The sequence below is a fragment of the Crinia signifera genome, chromosome 8 (genome assembly GCF_055691185.1).
Source record: "Crinia signifera chromosome 8, ASM5569118v1, whole genome shotgun sequence".
Lineage (NCBI taxonomy): Eukaryota > Metazoa > Chordata > Amphibia > Anura > Myobatrachidae > Crinia > Crinia signifera.
This window is the reverse complement of record NC_139224.1, coordinates 171,176,533-171,201,568: the sequence shown is the minus strand read 5'-3', so window position 1 is coordinate 171,201,568 and position 25,036 is coordinate 171,176,533. Positions and strand designations below refer to the sequence as shown.

Sequence of the window (25,036 nt, the reverse complement as noted above, 5' to 3'; positions counted from 1 at the left end):
TCTGACCCAGTTGAATCTGAACTTCAGATCGATGCCCTGTTAAATAGATTTGCAGCAAGGGGTTATGCTTGGAAAGATCTCTTGGCGGCAAGAGACAGAGCCTCTAACCTCACTCGCGAACAACTTTTGCTACCCAAAACACAGAAACCAGAACCCCAGATGATCCCTTGGGTCACTACATTCACAACAGCCAGTCCGGCTGTCAATAAAGTTTCCAAGAGTTTGTGGCCGATAGTCCAAAGTGATAAAGAAATCAACATTCCTAATACACGCTTACTTGCCTGCTATCAGCGAGCACCGAATCTACGTGATCTGTTAGTGAAAACTGACATCACGAAGTTCAATGCGCCCGCACAATCCAAACCCAGGGGTTGCATAAGATGCACCTGCACTGTTTGCGCTTGCATGATCCCTGGAAACGTGTTTTACCATCCCTTACAAGGTACCAAATTCACTATTAGACATACCTTGAGTTGTGAATCTAAATTCGTGGTCTATCAATTAATTTGCCCCTGCGGTCTATCTTACATAGGCAAAACTGAGCGATCGTTCAAAGAACGCATCACCACTCACAGGTCGACCATCAGGCAAGCGCTTGCAGGGGGTAAGTGTGACTTACCTGTACCCAAGCACTTTGTCACATTTAAACACTCTTTGCCATCTCTCAGGTACCGAATGATTGATCACGTACCGCCGAACATCAGGGGTGGTAATCGTGGTCTGTCCCTTCTTAAATGCGAAACAAGGTGGATCTTTAGATTGGATACCTTATCACCGAAGGGTTTAAACGAACATCTGGGTATCAGCTGCCTCTCCAGAAAATGTTCTATGTTTAAATTGCCCATATTATCTCTGCTCATTAACCCTTTAAGCAGGGTACCCATCCTTATTAACCATTTTGTTGTGTTTCCATAATGTGACTGGACACCCAGTGACTGTTAGCAAGTAGTTCCACGACCGACTCAGTAACAGTAATTCTTAAGATGTCACTCCTGACTTAACACTCTTGCTCCGTGACTTCCTCTTTCAATTTGCATGTTTTGTATTGTATTGTTCCATTTGTATATATTGTATTGATGTGTCACTATGGTAACGGGTTGCTATGGTGATGGTTGCACGATCAGTCAGCAGCATGACGTCAGTCTTTGTGCGCCCACACCATGGACGGTAAGACTGCGCGCTGACTAGTTAACACTGGGGTGTATAAAGGTATGTCACTTACTTATGTTTTGTTGCCTGATGAAAATGTCTAAATAAAGACATTGAAACGTTTCCTGCCTGGTTAATATGCGGGGAGTGCCGCACCACCAAAAACTGTTTATATATATATATATTTTTATTTTTTTTACACGGAAACAATCAACCCGGCATCCACCACCCAGGGTTGCCAGCGAAAGCCTCGTGCTTCAGCCAGTTGAAGCTTGGGGGGACCTTTGGGGGGGGGGTCAGAGATTGCTTTCAGAGCTGACCAGCAAGAGCGTTAATGTGACGGCTAAAAAAATGTCCCCCGCTGTGGCATTACATTGCTGGCTGCTGGAGCTTGGTGCTGGTTCCAAAATACAAGGGACTCCTACTTTTTTTTGTCTCCCATATTTTTGGAACCAGGACCGGTCCAAGTCCAAGAGCCCAGTGCTGGTTTGTAAAATAAGGGAGGACCTCTGTTGAGGACCGGCTCAAAGAGAGAATACGGTCAGTATAAAATATCCCTTTATCACAGACTGGGGACACATGAAAACATTACATTTATATAATATGACACTGTACCTGGTTTCAGGTGAGCGAAAGGGATTTCTCCAGTAAGTAGTTCCCACAGGCACAAGGCGTAGCTGAAAACGTCAGCTTTTATGGTGTAGCGCGTGGACTGGCTGAAGACTTCCGGTGCCATCCATCTAAGGTTCTACAATACAAACAAGTGTCATAGAAGGCAAGTGTTCTTTATTAGTAAAGACGCTGGGTGGCATGAAAATATTTATAAATGACATATTTCATAACCACGGGTACCACTGATAAACCTTACTGCAAAAAGTGCTTATTTCCAACAGCCTAATAGCTAGATTACTTTATGAGCATTTACCCAACAATCCCACAAGTATGGAGAAATCAGAAAGCAGCAGAAAGTTGAGGATACCATCATAATTGGGTTCCATGATTATGGAGTTATTCTGGTTCACAACGCCGAATTAGGCCACACGGCTGAGAATGGATGTTTTGCATAAACATCCATATGCAGCCTAGTGGGCGAGTACCACATCAATTGATGGTCGCCAAGCATTGAATGATGTGGAACGTGCACGCAAAACTAAGACACTCTCAGGTGTCTTACCTGTAGCTTTGCGTGCGCCCTGTGTGAGGACAGGACGGGCAGCTGACATCCGGTGGTGCACATGCGCAGAAATGCCAAACATCGGTCCCCCGCGTGTTAGTGCAGACTAGAAGAACCTCCAAAGTGTAGTGATTCCTGGTCAATATTATCCAAGTTCAGAGGCGAACAATCTGCTGTCTCCATGAGCATAATAAAAACACATAGACACTGTTGTCCCTGAACTCCACCATTGCCAGGGAGCAAACCAGTTGGAACTTCAGCTGAGGAAGAATACACAGAACTGTCCACACAGAAATATGAAGACAGTTTTGACTGAGGACCAAACCGTTTTTTTTTCTGCAAAAAAAAGTGTGCAGCTCACCAGTAAACAAGTGAGGTCACTGCTTCCTAGTGTGCAGCTCACCAGTAAACAAGTGAGGTCACTGCTTCCTAGTGTACAGCTCACCAGTAAACAAGTGAGGTCACTGCTTCCTAGTGTGCAGCTTACCAGTAAACAAGTGAGGTCACTGATTCCTAGTGTGCAGCTCACCAGTAAACAAGTGAGGTCACTGATTCCTAGTGTGCAGCTTACCAGTAAACAAGTGAGGTCACTGATTCCTAGTGTGCAGCTCACCAGTATACAAGTGAGGTCACTGCTTCCTAGTGTGCAGCTTACCAGTAAACAAGTGAGGTCACTGCTTCCTAGTGTGCAGCTCACCAGTAAACAAGTGAGGTCACTGCTTCCTAGTGTGCAGCTTACCAGTAAACAAGTGAGGTCACTGATTCCTAGTGTGCAGCTTACCAGTAAACAAGTGAGGTCACTGCTTCCTAGTGTGCAGCTCACCAGTAAACAAGTGAGGTCACTGCTTCCTAGTGTGCAGCTTACCAGTAAACAAGTGAGGTCACTGCTTCCTAGTGTGCAGCTCACCAGTAAACAAGTGAGGTCACTGCTTCCTATTGTGCAGCTCACCAGTACACAAGTGAGGTCACTGCTTCCTAGTGTGCAGCTCACCAGTAAACAAGTGAGGTCACTGCTTCCTATTGTGCAGCTCACCAGTAAACAAGTGAGGTCACTGCTTCCTAGTGTGCAACTCACCAGTAAACAAGTGAAGTCACTGCTTCCTATTGTACAGCTCACCAGTAAGCAAGTGAGGTCACTGCTTCCTAGTGTGCAGCTCACCAGTAAGCAAGTGAGGTCACTGCTTCCTAGTGTGCCGCTCACCAGTAAACAAGTGAGGTCACTGCTTCCTAGTGTGCAGCTCACCAGTATACAAGTGTGGTCACTGCTTCCTAGTGTGCAGCTTACCAGTAAACAAGTGAGGTCACTGCTTCCTAGTGTGCAGCTCACCAGTATACAAGTGCGGTCATTGCTTCCTAGTGTGCAGCTTACCAGTAAACAAGTGCGGTCACTGCTTCCTAGTGTGCAGCTTACCAGTAAACAAGTGAGGTCACTGCTTCCTAGTGTGCAGCTCACCAGTATACAAGTGCGGTCACTGCTTCCTAGTGTGCAGCTTACCAGTAAACAAGTGAGGTCACTGCTTCCTAGTGTGCAGCTCACCAGTAAACAAGTGAGGTCACTGCTTCAAATTGTGCAGCTCACCAGTAAACAAGTGAGGTCACTGCTTCCTAGTGTGCAGCTCACCAGTAAAAAAGTGAGGTCACTGCTTCCTATTGTGCAGCTCACCAGTAAACAAGTGAGGTCACTGCTTCCTAGTGTGCAGCTCACCAGTAAACAAGTGAGGTCACTGCTTCCTAGTGAACAGCTCACCAGTAAACAAGAGAGGTCACTGCTTCATAGTGAACAGCTCCCCAGTAAACAAGTGAGGTCACTGATTCATAGTGTGCAGCTCACCAGTAAACAAGTGAGGTCACTGCTTCCTAGTGTGCAGCTCACCAGTAAATAAGTGAAGTCACTGCTTCCTAGTGTGCAGCTCACCAGTAAGCAAGTGAGGTCACTGCTTCCTAGTGTGCATCTCACCAGTAAACAAGTGAGGTCACTGCTTCCTATTGTACAGCTCACCAGTACACAAGTGAGGTCACTGCTTCCTAGTGTGCAGCTCACCAGTAAGCAAGTGAGGTCACTGCTTCCTAGTGTGCAGCTCACCAGTAAACAAGTGAGGTCACTGCTTCCTAGTGTGCAGCTCACCAGTAAACAAGCGAGGTCACTGCTTCCTAGTGTGCAGCTCACCAGTAAACAAGTGCGGTCACTGCTTCCTAGTGTGCAGCTCACCAGTAAACAAGTGAAGTCACTGCTTCCTATTGTACAGCTCACCAGTAAACAAGTGTGGTCACTGCTTCATAGTGTGCAGCTTACCAGTAAACAAGTGAGGTCACTGATTCCTAGTGTGCAGCTCACCAGTATACAAGTGAGGTCACTGCTTCCTAGTGTGCAGCTTACCAGTAAACAAGTGAGGTCACTGCTTCCTAGTGTGCAGCTCACCAGTAAACAAGTGAGGTCACTGCTTCCTAGTGTGCAGCTTACCAGTAAACAAGTGAGGTCACTGATTCCTAGTGTGCAGCTTACCAGTAAACAAGTGAGGTCACTGCTTCCTAGTGTGCAGCTCACCAGTAAACAAGTGAGGTCACTGCTTCCTAGTGTGCAGCTTACCAGTAAACAAGTGAGGTCACTGCTTCCTAGTGTGCAGCTCACCAGTAAACAAGTGAGGTCACTGCTTCCTATTGTGCAGCTCACCAGTACACAAGTGAGGTCACTGCTTCCTAGTGTGCAGCTCACCAGTAAACAAGTGAGGTCACTGCTTCCTATTGTGCAGCTCACCAGTAAACAAGTGAGGTCACTGCTTCCTAGTGTGCAGCTCACCAGTAAACAAGTGAAGTCACTGCTTCCTATTGTACAGCTCACCAGTAAGCAAGTGAGGTCACTGCTTCCTAGTGTGCAGCTCACCAGTAAGCAAGTGAGGTCACTGCTTCCTAGTGTGCAGCTCACCAGTATACAAGTGAGGTCACTGCTTCCTAGTGTGCAGCTCACCAGTAAACAAGTGAGGTCACTGCTTCCTAGTGTGCAGCTCACCAGTAAACAAGCGAGGTCACTGCTTCCTAGTGTGCAGCTCACCAGTAAACAAGTGCGGTCACTGCTTCCTAGTGTGCAGCTCACCAGTAAACAAGTGCGGTCACTGCTTCCTAGTGTGCAGCTCACCAGTAAACAAGTGAAGTCACTGCTTCCTATTGTACAGCTCACCAGTAAACAAGTGTGGTCACTGCTTCCTAGTGTGCAGCTTACCAGTAAACAAGTGAGGTCACTGATTCCTAGTGTGCAGCTCACCAGTATACAAGTGAGGTCACTGCTTCCTAGTGTGCAGCTTACCAGTAAACAAGTGAGGTCACTGCTTCCTAGTGTGCAGCTCACCAGTAAACAAGTGAGGTCACTGCTTCCTAGTGTGCAGCTTACCAGTAAACAAGTGAGGTCACTGATTCCTAGTGTGCAGCTTACCAGTAAACAAGTGAGGTCACTGCTTCCTAGTGTGCAGCTCACCAGTAAACAAGTGAGGTCACTGCTTCCTAGTGTGCAGCTTACCAGTAAACAAGTGAGGTCACTGCTTCCTATTGTACAGCTCACCAGTAAGCAAGTGAGGTCACTGCTTCCTAGTGTGCAGCTCACCAGTAAGCAAGTGAGGTCACTGCTTCCTAGTGTGCCGCTCACCAGTAAACAAGTGAGGTCACTGCTTCCTAGTGTGCCGCTCACCAGTATACAAGTGCGGTCACTGCTTCCTAGTGTGCAGCTTACCAGTAAACAAGTGAGGTCACTGCTTCCTAGTGTGCAGCTCACCAGTATACAAGTGCGGTCATTGCTTCCTAGTGTGCAGCTTACCAGTAAACAAGTGCGGTCACTGCTTCCTAGTGTGCAGCTTACCAGTAAACAAGTGAGGTCACTGCTTCCTAGTGTGCAGCTCACCAATATACAAGTGCGGTCACTGCTTCCTAGTGTGCAGCTTACCAGTAAACAAGTGAGGTCACTGCTTCCTAGTGTGCAGCTCACCAGTAAACAAGTGAGGTCACTGCTTCCTATTGTGCAGCTCACCAGTAAACAAGTGAGGTCACTGCTTCCTAGTGTGCAGCTCACCAGTAAACAAGTGAGGTCACTGCTTCCTATTGTGCAGCTCACCAGTAAACAAGTGAGGTCACTGCTTCCTAGTGTGCAGCTCACCAGTAAACAAGTGAGGTCACTGCTTCCTAGTGAACAGCTCACCAGTAAACAAGAGAGGTCACTGCTTCCTAGTGAACAGCTCCCCAGTAAACAAGTGAGGTCACTGATTCATAGTGTGCAGCTCACCAGTAAACAAGTGAGGTCACTGCTTCCTAGTGTGCAGCTCACCAGTAAACAAGTGAAGTCACTGCTTCCTAGTGTGCAGCTCACCAGTAAGCAAGTGAGGTCACTGCTTCCTAGTGTGCAGCTCACCAGTAAACAAGTGAGGTCACTGCTTCCTATTGTACAGCTCACCAGTAAACAAGTGAGGTCACTGCTTCCTAGCGTGCAGCTCACCAGTAAGCAAGTGAGGTCACTGCTTCCTAGTGTGCAGCTCACCAGTAAACAAGTGAGGTCACTGCTTCCTAGTGTGCAGCTCACCAGTAAACAAGCGAGGTCACTGCTTCCTAGTGTGCAGCTCACCAGTAAACAAGTGCGGTCACTGCTTCCTAGTGTGCAGCTCACCAGTAAACAAGTGCGGTCACTGCTTCCTAGTGTGCAGCTCACCAGTAAACAAGTGAAGTCACTGCTTCCTATTGTACAGCTCACCAGTAAACAAGTGTGGTCACTGCTTCCTAGTGTGCAGCTCACCAGTAAACAAGTGAGGTCACTGCTTCCTAGTGTGCAGCTCACCAGTAAACAAGTGAGGTCACTGCTTCCTAGTGTGCAGCTCACCAGTAAGCAAGTGAGGTCACTGCTTCCTAGTGTGCAGCTCACCAGTAAACAAGTGAGGTATTGTTGCGCTAGATTGTACAGTATGAGCCTGTGGCTTCGCTATGAACCTTTTCCCGAATGCGCGCCTTGAATTTACACTTTGCAGGCGCCTGTCTACAGCTCCTATAACACATGCTGGGCTGTCATTGCTGTTTTCAACGTAATCTGAAGACATGTTTTCTCCGACCGGGGAAGTAAGACTCTCCACTAAACAATGTTTCTACTTAGCTGGCAGTTGTATCCGAAAATCCGCAGCTTATTGGGCCAAACTGGGGATTGCATGGATTAGCATCCCAATGAAATGGTCCATTATTAACACCCCTTCTTCCTTATCGTTATTCATGCTCCTGTCATTAGGTTCTCCTAGTAATAGTAACGTTGTATCCCAGCAGTTACCATGGCAACAAACTACAATACTGTTTGGCTGCTGGATAGAAGGAGATTTGTCTAACAAGCGGGATGTGAAATGCCACACTGACAAAATCTCCTAACACTGGGCTGATATTGTGTGTGTTGTGCTGCCGAATTCAGGAAATGTGTTTGAACTTAAAGACATTTAACGGCAGTTTTAGACTCTGACCCCCTCATAAGGGGATTATAGAATTGTCGCTGTTTTTTTCTAGGAAAAAAATATACTCCGCAGTAATAAGCCGGAGAGCGGTGTATCGGCAGCGCCGGAGTTATTTCCTGCTCTCTCGTCGTTGGAAAAAAAAAATTAAATCAACTTTTTTCCTGCAGAGGTTAGTAGTACGTACCTGCATTGGTCAAAAAATAAAAAAAATACAAACATCACTCTGCCGTCTATTGTAGAATGTAAAGGGGTATACACACGGGGCGATTTCAGACCCTTTTGTAATGGCGCCCATACAGATGTGAGATATTGGATGTGAGCCAAGCTATTTCGGTAAATTGCAGAGACAAGTCGCTTCGATCGCATTCCATCGCATGTGTCACCTGGCGCGATACGCGGGACTGCCGGTCGAATCTCGTGTCACCAGATATTATGTGCTGCACATAATATATATTGCATTGCATGTGCGATCTCTCACTCACCCTGGCGGGCAAACCTCGGGTCACCTCCGCCAGGTGCCGTTACCTATCCCGCTGCGTGCAGCGAACCTGCATTTAAAAAGATTAGGCTCTCTACCAAATGTGAGGCCTCTGATTGGCTGAGAGAACTCTCTCAGCCAATCAGAGGGCAGACAGCTGTCACCCAATCAGAGGGCCGCCCAGTCTTTTGAATTTTTTTCAAATTCAGCTGCCTATCGCCAGCTCGCTGACTACCACCGCTCGCCCGCTGACCACTGCCAGCTACCGCCACCAGTCTCCTGCCCCCTGCCCAGTACCAGCACCCATTAATAGTATAAACAATCGCTAGGCATCAATACTGTGGGTCATGTACAGTAAATGTGGCAAGCCAATCAGGGACAAGGATGGAGCTACAAGGGTAGTGAAGCCTAGCGCTGTACCTAATGTAAAAAAAACAAGGTCATAGAAATCTCAGAACTCCCAACATCGAAGGCAAAACAACTGCCCACTAAAAGCAAACCAACCATGGATGGTTGGCAGCAATTCCTAGATCCAGATCTTGTTTTAGATAAATAGATAATACAATGTACGGTGGGGTTTTGTACTTACTACAGTGGTGTGGATGTGCGATTATTGTTGGCTAGGGAGGAATTAGGGGAAAAAAGGACCGGATTTATGTATTCTGTAGTAGCCACAGTAGTGTGACCATTGCAGGTTATTGATCAAAGAGGCCACAAAATAAAACTGCAGTCGGTAATGCACGCAGTACCGATTGGATCTGAATCAGGCCCTTAGTTGGGTACAGACACACAGTTCAGAGTGTGAGTAGCGGCAAGCAAGCAGAGAGTAGATGCAGGAGTGATGAATTATTTCACCCCAATTTGAGTGCCAATGATGTGAGAGCTGTGCAAAATATCCGCTAAACTTCCAGCATCGCTCACAGCGTTTCTTTTGGGCGCAATATTTAACCATACCTCAATTCATTGTCTCCAGATCATTTGCAAAAAAGGATCCCAGTAATAAATTAATAATATAGTATAGTATACATACAATTCTTTAATCACAAACACGATAAAGCAGTATCATTCCAAACAATCACAAATAAAACCATAACATACTGCGCATTGTATATTCATTTGTACAGTGTTCTGTTTATTGTATATGCATCTCTAGTATGCTCTCTGTATTGCATGTGGTCACTTAATGCATTCTGTATTGTATTATCCATCTCTAGAGTGTTCTGTTTATTGTATATGCATCTCTAGTATGCTCTCTGTATTGCATGTGGTCACTTAATGCGTTCTGTATTGTATTATTCATCTCTAGAGTTTTCAGTGTATTGTATTATTCATCTCTAGAGTGTTCAGTGTATTGTAGATTCATCTCTAGAATGTTAAGTGTATTGAATATGCATCTCTAGACGGATTCAGTACTGAATCCCGGCGGTCGGGATCCCGGCGTTCAGAATCCCGACGCCGGAATCCCGACAGCCAAAATCCCGACAAGGGGGGGACGTGGATCGCCCCCCCTTGCGGGCTCGCTGCGTTCGCCACGCAGCGGGCCCGGTGCCTCGCTATGCTTGGCACACTAATTTATTCTCCCTCCAGGGGTGTCGTGGACACCCACGGAGGGAGAATGTGTCGGGATTTCGGCGGTCGGGATTCCGGCGTCGGGATTCTAAATCCTCAATTCTCAGCCCCTTTAACCAAATTAGCATATATTTAACTATGTGTCTTAAATACTAAAATGGGCTTTCAAAAATTGCAAACATTTACAGCATGACTTGGCAATTTTAATCCACATTTACGCGTTTTACACAATACAGCAATATTTTTATTTAAACAAAAGGTTTAACAAACCCCAGGCTGCTTCGTCATGTTGTCCTCATCCACTGACTGAAGAAATCGAGATTCTGAAATAAAAAAAATGTGAAAAAAAATAAAAACATTTTCAATTTTTTTTTTTTAAGCCAAGATCTGTATCAAAGACTATTTTAGGAAAATAGATGAAAAGTCACTGAAGCGTATTCAATGGTTACGGACTCGTATTTTATCCATTTCACCGATATGAATAGAAATGTCTAATGTTCAAGTTGAGAGCAGGATGGACATGACATTTTATCACAAGAAAGGTCATGTTTTATGTTTACATATATTCAAGGTTAAAACCTACAGGTGTAGGTTATAAGTGTCACAGAGAAAGGTCTGGATTGGTCGATTTGATAAACAAACATTGGTGCTGTAGTAGCAGATCCTAGCATTATAAAAACTGCGCAATTTGAAGACGTGAATACCTTTATTTAATTGTGCATTAAAAAGATGGAAGGTTAACAGAAGTATACCTTCAAACACGTTTTATGACACCAAATATATATTCGATAAATAATTCAATCAAAAACGTTATGCACTGTAGGAGGCCATTTTGAAAACAGACACAACAGGTGATATTTTTGCTAAAGGCTGATGCACTAGCATTCCTCTCCAAAAATGTCTTGCTTTTGGTGGGACAGACAACTTGAGGCAAATTTGTCCTATCTTGGGGGGGGGATGTACAAAGGGAAAAATGCGGGAGTTTTACTGCATTTTCAAATGTACTTAGACCCGGCTTCCGCGTTTTTGCTACCCAGGGTATCAACACCTTTAACTGGCGATACCCTATAGAAGCCTATGGGCTTCTTATCGCCGGCTTCCGCAACCCGCCATGCCCCCACCTCAGACGCCAACCCCCCTACCCCCCCGGCATACATCCGTCAATCTCCTCCTGCAGGGGGGAGGAGGAGGTTCCCAGGACACCTGCTTCCCGGTCCAAGGAGAAGAGGGAGAGCCCAGTTATGTGACGGAGCTCACCACATCACAGGTATCGCGGGGGGCCTCGGTCACCGCATGGCCATGTTCCCTGTACCATGGATATGCTACAGTATAGCCTAACGTTTTGCTAATAACTATGAATGGATAACCTGCATTCTCATGACTACTGGTAAAGCATCCCATTGGCTCCCTACACCAAACTACCTCTTTTCATTGCATATTGACTTCATCACATGGAATGTCCAAGACTCCTGATTTCCAGGGGTTTGACTTGACTCCCGAGAGCGTAAGGACACACATTGTTTACTCTCCCAGAGCCAGGCTTGGCATATGTTAGTCTGGATACTGGCATTATAAAGCCAATGAGTGTTTTTCACTATTAGTGTTGAGCTGCATAGACCAACGGAACCCCTCCCCCCCTTCACCCTACAGTCCTCACCAAAACCCATACAAGGCCACCGGTAGCTCACAGATCATAGCCTTGAAACTGCCCGCGTGAAATGACCGGATGGGATGGGTATGGGTCATAGGGTTGACCAATATCAGGTCGACATGCAATGGATCGACCACAGGTCAATCCATTGCACATGACATGGCTTAGGTAGACACATGAAATCGGTCGACAGGGCTAATGTTGACAGGGTTAGGTTGGCACAAACATGAAGTCGTCAATGGCTAGGTCAACAACCAAAACATCGACATGAGTTTTTAACAGTTTTTTGTCCAGAATGTCTACATGGTCAACATGAACAAGTGTACCGCTGTACTCGCCATGCTTCGGGCACGGTGCCTCGCGCATTATTTTATTCTCCGCCCACGCCCTAGTGGAAGGTAGGGCATGAAATACCACCTGTTGGCACAGGTCGGCTCAAATTAAATGCGAAAAAAATATCACCTGTTGACTGTCGATCTAGCCATTGTCGGTCAGGCGCTCCATCCCATGGGAACGCGGGGCTGAGGGCAAAGGTGGGCGCCAACAGAAGGGGGCGCACGAGCATCTCCTGCGCGAGCGCCCCCTTCTGTCGGAAACAAACTAACAAGCTAACACCACAGGGGAGATGTATCAAGACATGAACAGAGAGGAGAAGCCGCCAAAGCAACCAATCAAATACACTCAGTAAAATGATTGGTGAAGCTAACATCTCCATTTGTCCACTTCTCCAATCTTCTCACTGCTTGATAAATCTGCCCCCAGAGCCAGCGGTCAGAGTGAGCTTATATCGGCTAAAATCCTGAATGTTTCTTTCTGGGATAACGTAGGCTCCGTCCTGACCCAAACAAACCACACTTTGACCATACCACATCCATGTTTTTGGTGGATCAAACCTGCTTCCAGATATAGAGACGGTTCCAAGAAAACTGGTACAGTTGCCAGGCATGTGCCAGTATAAGGAGAAGGTGCCTATGCCACGGAGATAAGTGTGGCTGGTAATGTGCCACGTGGGGGGGGGGGTTTCTCACCTCCAAAGTCTGCGACCACGGCGTGCCCGTCTTCATAGAGGAGAATGTTGTGGCTGCAAAATGAAAGACAAAGGCGGTTACATCAAACTTACTCATCTATAAGTAAAGGCAAGATGGGACTTGTAGTTCTCTTCACAAAGACATACAGTATTGCAAAGAACTTATAAGATTAACCCGTTTACTGTCGGCCTTCAGAGATTATATGGTACGGACCGGTCCCACATACAGAACAAGATTACCAAAGAACTTCATTCCACAGGACACACGGATACATGGTGTAGATTAAATGTAACACTATAAGTGATAGTGCAGGACATGCTGGGTAAAGAGGCGTGGCTAGTGGTTTTGGGTGGGGCTTAGGGCTCCAAGGTGTGTTTGGTCACATTATCCAATGATGTAATACTTCAATTAATAGTATAGCACAAACCTAATTACGGTGATAATTCTCCTGAAAACAACATTCCTATAGATGTTATATGAAATAATGCCCACTCTGCTGTAAATAACTTATATATATATATATTAAATATATATTAGAATTCACTAGGGTTTCCTGTGCTCATTCTCTCATGTCACCATTCAGGGTAATATTATATTGGTAATAGATTACCTATACCCCTTTCACACCGGCCACCCAACATTTTTAAGTGCCGGGTAATTTTGCCATTCACACCACAAAGCAAATTACCAGGTTAAAGCTTTTCAACCCGGTAATTTGCCGGAAAACCTGGGTTTTTCGGTGGTGTGAAAGGGTCACCACGGGTCTTAAATCCGGGCACTCCAACACTGGTTACGAGCAGGGTCGGAGTGCCAGGATTTAAGACCCATGTTGACCCGTTCACACCACCGAAAAACCCAGGTTTTCCCAGCATAGTTCCGGGTTGAAAAGCTTTAACTCGGTAATTTGCTTAGTGGTGCGAATGGGGGTATTAATTACAGATTAGAGGCCAGATTCTCTAAGCTTCAAAAGTGATAAAATGGAGAGTGATAAGCAGCCAGCCAATCAGCTCCTGTCTGACATTTTTCAAACTCAGTCTGTGACATGGCAGGTAGGAGCTGATTGGCTGGCTGTTTATCACTCTCCATTTTATCACTTTTGAAGCTTAGAGAATCTGGCCCTAGGGCTGGTGAATTATCATTTTTACAATTTAAGCCTTCGCTGCATCTGTATAACCAGATTTACAGGGAACAGAAAGTCTAATTATTTTAGCATACTGTAATTTACCCCATACCTACACTGAAGTGGGACAAATCATTTCGGAATGGTACAATTCAGCTTGGGAAAAAATAGCTACTAAAAATAGCGAGTAAACATTGCAATTTTTGCTAAACTGTGCATGCAATAGTGGACATGCACGAGCCCTGAATTTGCGGTCTTCTTCTGGAAAATGCAACTGCAGTCCAAGGGCTGTCATTTTTGGGGCGTCGTCCCCGCGTTAGGGGGGTGGCTATAGACATGGTTGGATACCTCATCTGTCAGATTGGGAAACGTTTGGTAGCCATTATTTATGAAAGCTGGTACGGTAAGCATGAAGCTTGATTTTTTTGCCTGTTCAGATTGTCACTGTATTAAGAAATTTTAAGTAGCAACTAAACTGTTGAGAAACCAGCACTTTGTGCTGTCTCCTATCTAAGCATTTATGCTGGGTACTAGGACCCAGAGTCTGCAGGGAGGTGCAACCTCCCATCTGATAATGCTACTGCACATGTGCAGATTGAAGCCATAGGACTGTGTAGAGTGATTCAGCGCTGTGTAACCCCTGGGGTAAGACATCTATTATCTGCAGTACCCCAGTTTGATACCATCGCTGGTTAACCCTTGCATACCACTGTGTTCCTGTATTCCTGCTGTTACTCAGGTATCTGCTGTAGAACAATACACCCAGCATCATGGTTAAGGACTCTGTATAATATGGTATCCTTTCTACATAATAAACTCATAACAAAACAAAATAAATGAGCAACAGTTTTGCTAATAAAATATTGCAACATTCAATCCAATGACAATTTTTATATAGCGCAGTAAATCCCGTTGCACTTTACAATTAGAAGCAGTGATTAAACAAAACTGAGTATTTACAGACAGCTAAAATGGTTGGAAGGCCCTGCTTGCAGGCAGGGCCACCAATAGGGGGTGCTGTGGGTACAGCTATCCCAGGCCCCGGCCTCTGGAAGTGCCCGGGCTGTTCATTTTGCTCTAGGCCTAGGGAATGGTGAGGTGGAACATTTTAACCTCCACATTGGCCCTGCACAGTAATTCTCACAGAAAAGCATTCTAGTTTGCTGGGGGATGACAAAAACCCTACCTCTAGCCCTGTCTCTGCCTAAAGGGGGGAGGAATTAGGTGGCATAGAGAAATGAGTTCCCCCACCTCTGCATTACCACTTTAAGCCCTGGGTACACCAGATTGCACAGGCTCTTGGTGTGCTGTATGATTCAGTGACCCAGCAATGTTGGTCTGGGGTCAGGAGGACTGGACAGTTAGAGGCAATAAGTTTATTTATATATTAGCAGTTTCTAATATAGCGCATACATATTCCGCAGCGCTGTACAGAGAATATTAGAACAATCACATCAGTCCCTGCCCCAGTGGAGCTTACAATCTATATTCCCTACCACATGTACACGCACACACAGACATACTAGGGTAAATTTTTTGGGAGCCAATTAACCCACCAGTATATTTTTGGATTGTGGGAGGAAACCCACGCAAGTATGGGGAGAATATACAAACTCCACACAGTTAGGGTCAGTGCTGTGAGGCAGTAATGCTAACCATTACACCATACGCACTGCCCAATATGTGTGGCCAGTTATGTGGCAGTTATGGAATTTGATAGGCTGCATGAAGAGGTGACTTTCCAGGGAACGCTTATAGGTAAGAACGTCTTATTGTGAGTGGGAGGGGATTCCACAGAGTGGGTGCAGCATGAAGAAAGTCCTGCAATCGGGAATGGGAGCGAGTAATGAGTGTGGATGAGAGACACAGATCTTGTGAGGAGCGTAGAGGTCGGGTTGGTAGATATTTTAGAGATAACAGAACAGATGTAGACTTGTGTAGTGGTTTATGACCTTGTGTATAAGTACAACTATTTATATTGAATACAAATTACAGGTAACTACTGAAGAGACTGACAGAGCGACAGACTAATTAGATCTTAGTGTCACCTGTAGATAGATAGATAGATACTGTAGATAGATAGATAGATAGATAGATAGATAGATAGATAGATAGATAGATAGATAGATAGATTATATGTACTGTATATATATATAAAAAAAAATATATAAAAAATAAGAATAATGTATTTGTGTTGGTGGAACTCCGCGGTTGTGCGGATGATAGTACACATAAATGCCTGAGTATTGGGATTTCAACAAAGTGCTTCAAGAAATTCCTGACGTCTAGGGAGAAATATGCAAATCAGACACCTGTCACAACTCACCTCACTAATACAATAGCGGGCTCCCAACTGCAATAGAACAAGTATAGAAATGTTTTCCCATCAGTGCGGTTACTCCTAAGTCTACAGATTTATATTAATATTTATATATATTGCCAATGATAAAATGGTCATTGGATCATTGCCAATTGAAGAACCAGATTAAAGAAACCGTGAGTGTGGTACAATACATCTACATTAAAAAGCTCTACAGTCAAATAGTCAACCCCAAATAGTCCATAGAAAAAAAAAGAAAGCGTTGACATGAACAACACAAAAAAAGGTTGCCACGTTTCGAGCAGGTTACTATTCCCAATTTTAGTCCACGTAGATGGTAAAATATAAAAAGGTGGAAATAATGATTTGTGTTACCCGTTGTCATATTGACCTAGCTTTTGTGTTGTCTTTTACATGTCAACATTTTGTACCTAAAAAAAAGACAAAGAAAACAACTCATGCGCAGAACAGGGGTGGAAATCCTATTCTAGGTGCATGAGGAGCTGAATCAAAAAATTATTTCTTAGCCAGCATACCTTACTTACCCAATCAACGGTAGTGAAAACATATAAAGGTTTATCCTCTCCAGATCCTGTCAGAGGAGAGTGAAGAGCCATACCTTCCTGCATGTATGCATTGCTGGACTTCCTATTTTTATCTATATTTTTAACTGCAGAAGTCCCTTTGTGTTTTTGTGTGGGACACGTGTATTTTTACATTTTGTGGATTAAAACTCGTTGAAACTTTTTTTAACCAAGTTTGGCCCTCTAAAAACTCTTTATTTGGGGCCCTACCTTGTGGTAACCTTATGTAGGATAAAGAAACTGATATGGGCATTGGACCCCAACCATAAGGGGTGAGTAAGGTACTGTACGCCAACATTTGATGGCTCGTTGTTGCAATAATTTAATTTACACAACTACACATTGGATCCATCTTTTATTTTCTATGCTCTTGGAGAAAGCCGATTCATCAGACCGCATGGGTGTTAAAATCCTCTAAAAAGAAACCTAGATATAGTTACCATCTATAGAACCAGTGTGAGTCGTGCCTTCTTCCCTGTATTTAAAATAGACCCTTTGTGGCACCCTGCAAGTCTCAGTAAAACCTCCCCTAAATCTGCAATTCGCCTTGGGACGTTCTACACATTGTATGTATGTTCTCTTTTATGTATCCGGATACACGTGTGATTGAGACTACACTGAGACATTCACGGACAATACTCATAAAGAAACCTTTATAGGTTTGAAAATCACAGCTACCACCGTGAGTGGGGGTACGCCCATTATTTAAAAGAAACCTTTATATGTTTTCACTACCGTTAATTGGGTAAGTGAGGTATGCTAGCAAATAAATAATTTTTTGATTCAGCTCCTCACACACCGATAATAGGTAAAATGACAGAGACTGGTTGGTTATAAAAGTTTAATTAGGCTCCTATAACTGTTTCTCCTTATTTGAGACCATGGAGATAATTATTTTAAAGTCCACAAATACAAACTGAAGATGCATCAGTACAAATACAGTAAGCCAATAGAATCAGGATTTCCCAAGGCTGAAATCTATATATCTACAGTAACGCACATCTCTTCTTCCCAAGCCCGATGTACTGTACAGATGAAAGAGACGGGTTTGATATTTTATTATTTGTACATTTAGGAAACAATTTTGCAGCGGGTGAAATAAACAAGGTGTAAAATGCGAATTTCTACATGATGAAAAACAAAACGAAAAATTAAAAATAAAAACCCTCTCGGTTTAAACATAACGGCCTTATCTGAAATCAGATTATGCAAATGACTTTCAAATCAATGTGTGCGAGACGCTTTCCAGCGCTGTGATATGTAAAATGATTCATTTTATTACAAGTCTTTGAAGTCATGGAAACAGAAATCTTAATAAACGCAGGAGAATTTAGGCACCAACTTCCTCAAACTAACCCAAATACCAGAACTGCTGTTAGTGGCTTTAAAACAGTAACATTTTACCAGCGGATGTTTATGTAACCCCCATATAATGTGGGGGACGGCTACTGGCCTATGCTAATCACAGCCCCTATTATTGCTCCTAATAATCCAATTTGCTGCTGATTGTCTCATATATATATATATATATATATATATATATACTGTATATATATATATACACATACACCGTGGGATGTACAGATGTAGCGCCTCTCTTCTTTACAGGGGCTGGCGATTCCATCGCCAGCCCCCGCCAGCGACCGGCTACCACCAGGGGTGCTTGCGCATGAGACGCTCGTGCGGCCCATGGCAACGGAGCCTGCTGGGGGTCCCCCGCCGCCTCCCCCGCCATCACTGCCGGTCCCCCTCGCCGCCCCTTCACCCCCCCCGAACTGGGCATCGTCTCCCTGAAGCGGAGACCGTCAGGGAGACACTGCCCAGCCGCGTGATACTGGGACGCTCGTGCGCGTGAGACGCATGCGCCTCCCAGTCCCTATCGCCGGCGCTCGACAGTGAAAGGGATCTGGCGGGCGCCGGGAAACGAAGACAGGCGCTACATCTGTAGGCAGCACTCCTAAGAAAATTATAAATCACAAAAAGCAACCAAGTTCAATACGAATCACTTTATAAGGCAATTACCTGTGTCGACATTCATGCAAAAAAGCTGAAAAACCCCATGTCGTCCTTTTGACTGTCGACGTAATGCTTGTGTCGGCATAACAACCATGTCGACCGAACCCATGTCGACCTTCCTGCATGTCGACCTATTGGTGTCGACCTAATGCTTGTCGACCTAGTTCATGTCTATCCAATGATTCATACCCAAAATGGATCAGTGAGATCTGTACATTGTCCCTTATTCTCGTTGATTCGGACGGAACCGAGTGTTCTTAGCCCCGCCTACTGTACGGATCGCTCACACCGTCCAAATGCGGTAAACCGTCGACCGAACGGACCGCGAGTGGATGTTTCATGTGAACACCTCCCATATGGTAATGAGCCCAAACAGCCCTTCACGCCCCTCTCCACCCCCTGCTCGGATGGTTCCGTATGATCGTTTTCTGCATGGAACACACGCCATGTTCGGACGCCTCTGCACATGCGCAAACACCGACCATCGGCCGTCCGTCCGCAGAATAAGGGCCATAGTTCTGTCCAAAAAAGTGTATAAAAGTAAAAATAAAAAATGTCATCAGATCCGTCCGCCCGTTCCCCTGCCAGCATAACTGAGCTGGTTTTGGTTTCCCAATTACAGGGGAAATTTAACTGGGATTCCCCTGTATTTAAGAAACTAGCACCGGGCTCTTGGACCAGTCCTGGTTCTAAAACTACAGGGGACAAAGAGAATAAGGGTCCCCCTATATATTTTGGAACCAGAACCGGGCTCCAACAGCCAGCGATGTCATGCCACAGCCGGGGGACACTTTTTATGCAAGGTCCCCCTGGCCGCCACATTCTTACGGTGACTGGTCAGCCATGGAAGAGGTCCCTGGGGGAGTGGGGCCCCATTCAGGCTTCACCTATCCAGAGCTAAAGCCTGGGGCTGCCCCCAGTACCCATATGCAGGGCAGGTTTTTTTTGTGTAAATAAATAGAATAAAAAAATAACATTGTGGAACTATAAGGCCCAGCAAACCTCCCCCTTGTAGTTCCGCAGCAGAACCGATGTTAAAAAACATACACACATAGCCAGAACTGTACACCTTTAATTCCTGTCCCTGGTATGTTAGTAGTACAGAGGCTTCTGCACCAACTTTATCAGAATAACCTCAATACCAGAGCTGCTGTTAGTGGCTTACAACAGTAACATTTAACAGTGGATGTCTATGGAACGTTCGTGATTTTGATGTTTTCCACAAGAAAGCTCGAGAAAACTTTTGTAGTTTTTTGGTCGTGACAAAACGTGTGAATTTTACCGCAAATTGCACATTATTACAAGTGCGATTTGCGGTAAATATGCGATTTTGGCCATTTTTAACCAAAAATAAATCACACATTCTGAAAAAATCATATTCTATTACATTTCACCCTTAGTTTCTATTTATAAAATAGTTGTGTCTGAATTAAGAGGGGATATAAACAGAAATATAATCTACACAATCCATACTTCCCAACATTTCCCATTTCAGAAGGCACAGAATACTCTCTACCTGGACATAACTTATAATTGATGCCACACTGCTGTGCCCCCAGTACACATTCTGTCACACTGCTGTGCCCCCAGTCCACATTCTGTCACATTGCTGTGTCACCAGTACACATGATGTCCCACTGCTGTGTCCCCAGTACACATGATGTCACACTGCTGTGTCCCCAGTACACATGATGTCACACTGCTGTGTCCCCAGTACACATGATGTCACACTGCTGTGTCCCCAGTAGACATGATGTCACACTGCTGTGTCCCCAGTAGACATGATGTCACACTGCTGTGTCCCCAGTAGACATGATGTCACACTGCTGTGTCCCCAGTAGACATGATGTCACACTGCTGTGTCCCCAGTACATATGATGTCACACTCCTGTGTCCCCAGTACACATGATGTCACACTGCTGTGTCCCCAGTACACATGATGTCACACTGCTGTGTCCCCATTAGACATGATGTCACACTGCTGTGTCCCCAGTAGACATGATGTCACACTGCTGTGTCCCCAGTAGACATGATGTCACACTGCTGTGTCCCAAGTACACATGATGTCACACTGCTGTGTCCCCAGTACACATGATGTCCCACTCCTGTGTTCCCAACTACACATGATGTCACACTGCTGTGTCCCCAGTACACATGATGTCACACTGCTGTGTCCCCAGTACACATGATGTCACACTCCTGTGTCCCCAGTACAAATGATGTCACACTGCCGTGTCCCCAGGACACATGATGTCACACTGCTGTGATCCTCAGCTCAGAGAGAGACACAGTATATAGAAGGAACAAGGGGCCAGCACACAGTGTTGCAGGCAGACAGAACCCTGGAATAACAGACTGCTGTGTCTCGCTGACAGCGGCTGTTTCCATCCTCCCTGGGACCTGTAGCAGAGCCTCCGTCTCTCTTGCCCCACAGATGCCCTGATGTTAATGTGCCCCAGAGATGCCCTAATGCTACGATGCCATTTGGAAAGAGAACACAGCTTTTATAAAGCCCAGTGTAACCGTAGCCTTTTCCCTCCCATCACCAATGAAGAAATATTATTATCTCAGTACTGAAGTGCTACCAATAACATGCTTGTGTTCTGCAAAACCTTCTGGGGACATAAAATGATTCATACGTGGCGGTTTATTACCTGAGAAGTCTCCCATTGCGAGTGCTACTGCTTAGCCAGTACATAATCTAAAACACAATATAACCCAAATGTGCTTTCCAAGCTCTGGAAACAATGCAGCCTATAAAATCCTAAATGTTACAGCAGATAAAGTGCGAAGGAACGGAGGAAGTCTAATTGTTCATTCACATGGAGCTGATCTGTACAGAACGAGAAGGTTAGAACCATTCAGGGGGTGGTGGTGGTGGGGGGGGGGGGGGATTTGGAACATTTAGTCCACATGCACACAAGCAAATGAGCATTGCAAATTGTGTTCTCAGATGCACAAGATTCTGGCAATGTTATTAGCGAACACAGTCCCATGTGGATCACAAATTGGCTTTACCGGGGAACATCACCAACCAGGAGCTGCACAAGTCAAGATCCCCGTAAATTCTGTGCTCAGACCCTGAATAGACGGCGGATATCGGTGGAGGCCGTAACAATGTAACAGGCTTGTAGAATATTATACAAGTCTCTTAGTATTAAGGAAAAATGTACTAAAGCTTCTAAAATAAAGTGTTGATGTTGCCCATAGCAACCAATCAGACGGGTCTATCATTTTTTTAGGATTCAAAAGAGAATCTGATTGCATGAAACAGGCTAGGTTTGCACTGCATTACTCTTTTTTATGGTTTAGGTCAAAAAGGCGAAATGGAGTAGCAGTGACCTAACTGGCCTACCTTCTTCTAGCTGCCAACCACTGTCTACTTGATTTAGATACAGAGGCCCCACCATCCTAACAAGGCAGCCTGCTGGAAAAAGGAGTTAAGAAAGGCATTGAACCCATAGCTACATAACGTATAAACACTACAGCTATTTAATGCCTATTAACTATACGTAAAATATATATTTTATAGATTCATGTCAAAGAGTGGCTCTGTTTGCTCATTAAAGCTTCATTTAAATTAATTATTTAAATAATTCATTAAAAGCCAAAGTACGGCTTTACAGGAACATTTGTATATTTGTTAAGATTTATAAGTAGACCTGTCCCTGTGAACTAACATATATTGATTAAAAATATACATCAAAAACCACCAACAGCGCATCTCCTGCTGATTAGTTCACGCAATGCACAGCTCCCAGTAGCTGATAAACCTTCAAAAATAAAAAATAAACTTCTGAAAAGTTTTAGTTTTGGAATTCTGAATGTATGGGGAATCATTTATACCCCGTTCTCACTGCCACAAAAACCTGGGTATTTCCCGGGGCAAGCTGAAAATTCCCGTGTCCTGTCTCAGTGTGAAAGGGTCTTTGTGAAATTCCCGGGTGTTATGCCCCTGGAATTACACCCGGTTTTTTTTCAGGGTTTTTCCTGGGTAATACACGGGTGTATGGCAGTGTGAACAGCACAGACCCGGGTTTTTCACACAAAAACGAGCTCATTGGGGGATGTAATCATGTGATATGTGACATCATCTTTAGCCAGCCAATAAAAGCTGCTTTTAAACAACCTATCACAGCAATTTGTACAAATCTCCCGGTACTTGTGGATTATCACGGCTCCCATCGCATGCCATCGCATATGTAGTGGCATGCGATGGCATGCGATTGGATAAGATTTTTACAGTTTTTAGGCACTTTTTTCAAAAATCGCATGCGATTTTTAACAGAAATGCATCCAAATGCATTGAAATTTGTATCAAACATGTTCAATGGCCCCCAAATGTCATTTTTCAGGCTGTACCACCCCCACTATCAACGCGAACCCGAAGCGTGGCGAGCGCAGCGAGCCCGCGTGGGGCGGCGGTACGCGTCCTACGACCTTTTCATACCCCCACTATCCACGTCGGCGTGGAGTTGAGAATAGAAAGTGTGGTGAGCGCAGCGAGCCACCGAGCCCGAAGCATGGCGAGTGCAGCGAGCCCCACGAGGGGACGCGGACACCTGTAAAGCCCGCGAGGGGACGCGTTTACCTGTGAAGGTATCCACGTCCCCGCGCAGGGCTCGCTTTGCTCGCCACGCTTCGGGCTCGGTGGCTCGCTGCGCTCGCCACACTTTCTATTCTCAGCTCCACGCCGACGTGGATAGTGGGGGTATGAAAAGGTCGTAGGACGTGTACCGCCGCCGCTCGCCACGCTTCGGGTTCGCGTTGATAGTGGGGGTGGTACAGCCTGAAAAATGACATTTGGGGGCCATTGAACATGTTTGATACAAATTTCAATGCATTTGGATGCATTTCTGTTAAAAATCGCATGCGATGCGATGCGATTTTTTGGTATACGATGCACATCGTGGGAGCCGTGATTGTCCACAAGTACCAATTTCCCAACACCCAATCAAAGCTGCTATTACATTCCACACACTTGTGTGAAGGCAGACCATGGAAAGCAGTGTGAAAGGGGTAGACACTGGAAATTCCCGGGTCTGAGGTGCAGTGTGAAGGGGGTCTGTTGAGCTGACAAGCTCTGTGCCCCCCCTAAAATCCGTCAAGAAAAACCCGGGATTTTGCAGGGGCGGCAATGAGAATGCAGCATCAGTGTACTCACCCCCACCAAATTCTCCACCAAACAAGCACCGATCAGTGAGGGCTGCTTTCCTCGCTAACACACCCGCTTGACTTCCTTTGGGAAATTATTTCAAGAAGGCTGTGCAGGTTACACCGAAGCACAATGCCAAAAGGGGGAGTGTCTGGCCCTGCCCAATAAACAAGCCTAGCTCCACCTGTGGGTGTATCTAGTGTCACCCAGGGGTGTGTCCAGTACAAAGTTCTAATAAATACTCTACTAAGTAGTTTATTATAGTCTGTCATTTATAGTATTGTCGTTAGAATGTACCAATAATTATAAAAAGAAAAATATTCACGATTTTGCTTATAATTTTAAAAGCAATGCTTCTTATATATATATATAAACATATATATATATATATATATATATATATGTATATATATATATATATATATATATATATATATATATATATATATATATATATATATATATATATATATATAAACTGTGACGATTGTTCCAGAAATTAGGGACTGGGTGTGCGAGTTGTACCCTGCTCATTTTTGTGATATATTTGATTTTCATTTGTGCACCCCCTCGCACACAGAGCTAATTGGTATGCAGGACTTCCTGCTACTTTTTATTCCGTGATGTACTACCAAAGATTGAGATCAGAAACGGTGACATAATGAGGCAATAACTTTTAATTAAGGAAATGTTTAACCCAACTGCCACTTGAGCTTTCAATTTAGAAATAATTAATTACATATATCGCGTATATGTGAAAACCTAATTCCAAACAGTGGGAGATAATTAACCTACACGCAGCAACAAGGCGCGTATGTAATTAGCGCAGGGAAGGTACGCTCCGTTTGTTGGGTTTAATTTGCTTATGGAAACAATTCCATATGGCATTAGAGGATATGTCAATAGAGAGCATGTTGGTTAAAGGGGGTACAGAACGGTCACAGCACAGAGCAAGTGTGGTCACAATCCAGTGTGAAAGGGACCAAAATCCAGAAAAACAAATCGGATTGTTGCTTTCATGACATCCTACAATGTCAGCTGCTTATTGGCTGAGTTGACTGATTCATGTCAATTGTATTTTTAGCTGCCAGAGCATCATATCTTTAACACCGCTCGTTTTCATGAGTAACGTTTCCATGGTTACCGACCCTTGAAGAAACTTTTTTAATGAGAACATTCTAAAAATGGTTACAATATATGGAGAATTAAAAATAAAGCATAAGGTCGGGGGGGCTCACAATGGGATGCGGTAATTTGGTCTACAGCATAATAGTCGACAGTTATTAGGTGGACACCATTAGGTCCACATGGGAAAAGGTCGACATGG

At 44.7% G+C, this 25,036-nt stretch overlaps 1 protein-coding gene across 1 annotated transcript in view; it reads right to left on the bottom strand.

Annotated features, from left to right (window-relative positions):
- TNNI3K (TNNI3 interacting kinase) overlaps positions 1 to 25,036 on the bottom strand; it is a 178,083-nt gene that overhangs the window by 64,887 nt on the left and 88,160 nt on the right. Inside the window, exons 18-20 of the mRNA XM_083158252.1 lie at positions 12,515 to 12,567; positions 10,106 to 10,158; positions 1,765 to 1,897 (exon numbers count right to left, since the gene is read on the bottom strand). Coding sequence (XP_083014378.1) covers positions 1,765 to 1,897; positions 10,106 to 10,158; positions 12,515 to 12,567 — 239 coding nt within the window. The remainder of the gene's footprint in view (positions 1 to 1,764; positions 1,898 to 10,105; positions 10,159 to 12,514; positions 12,568 to 25,036) is intronic.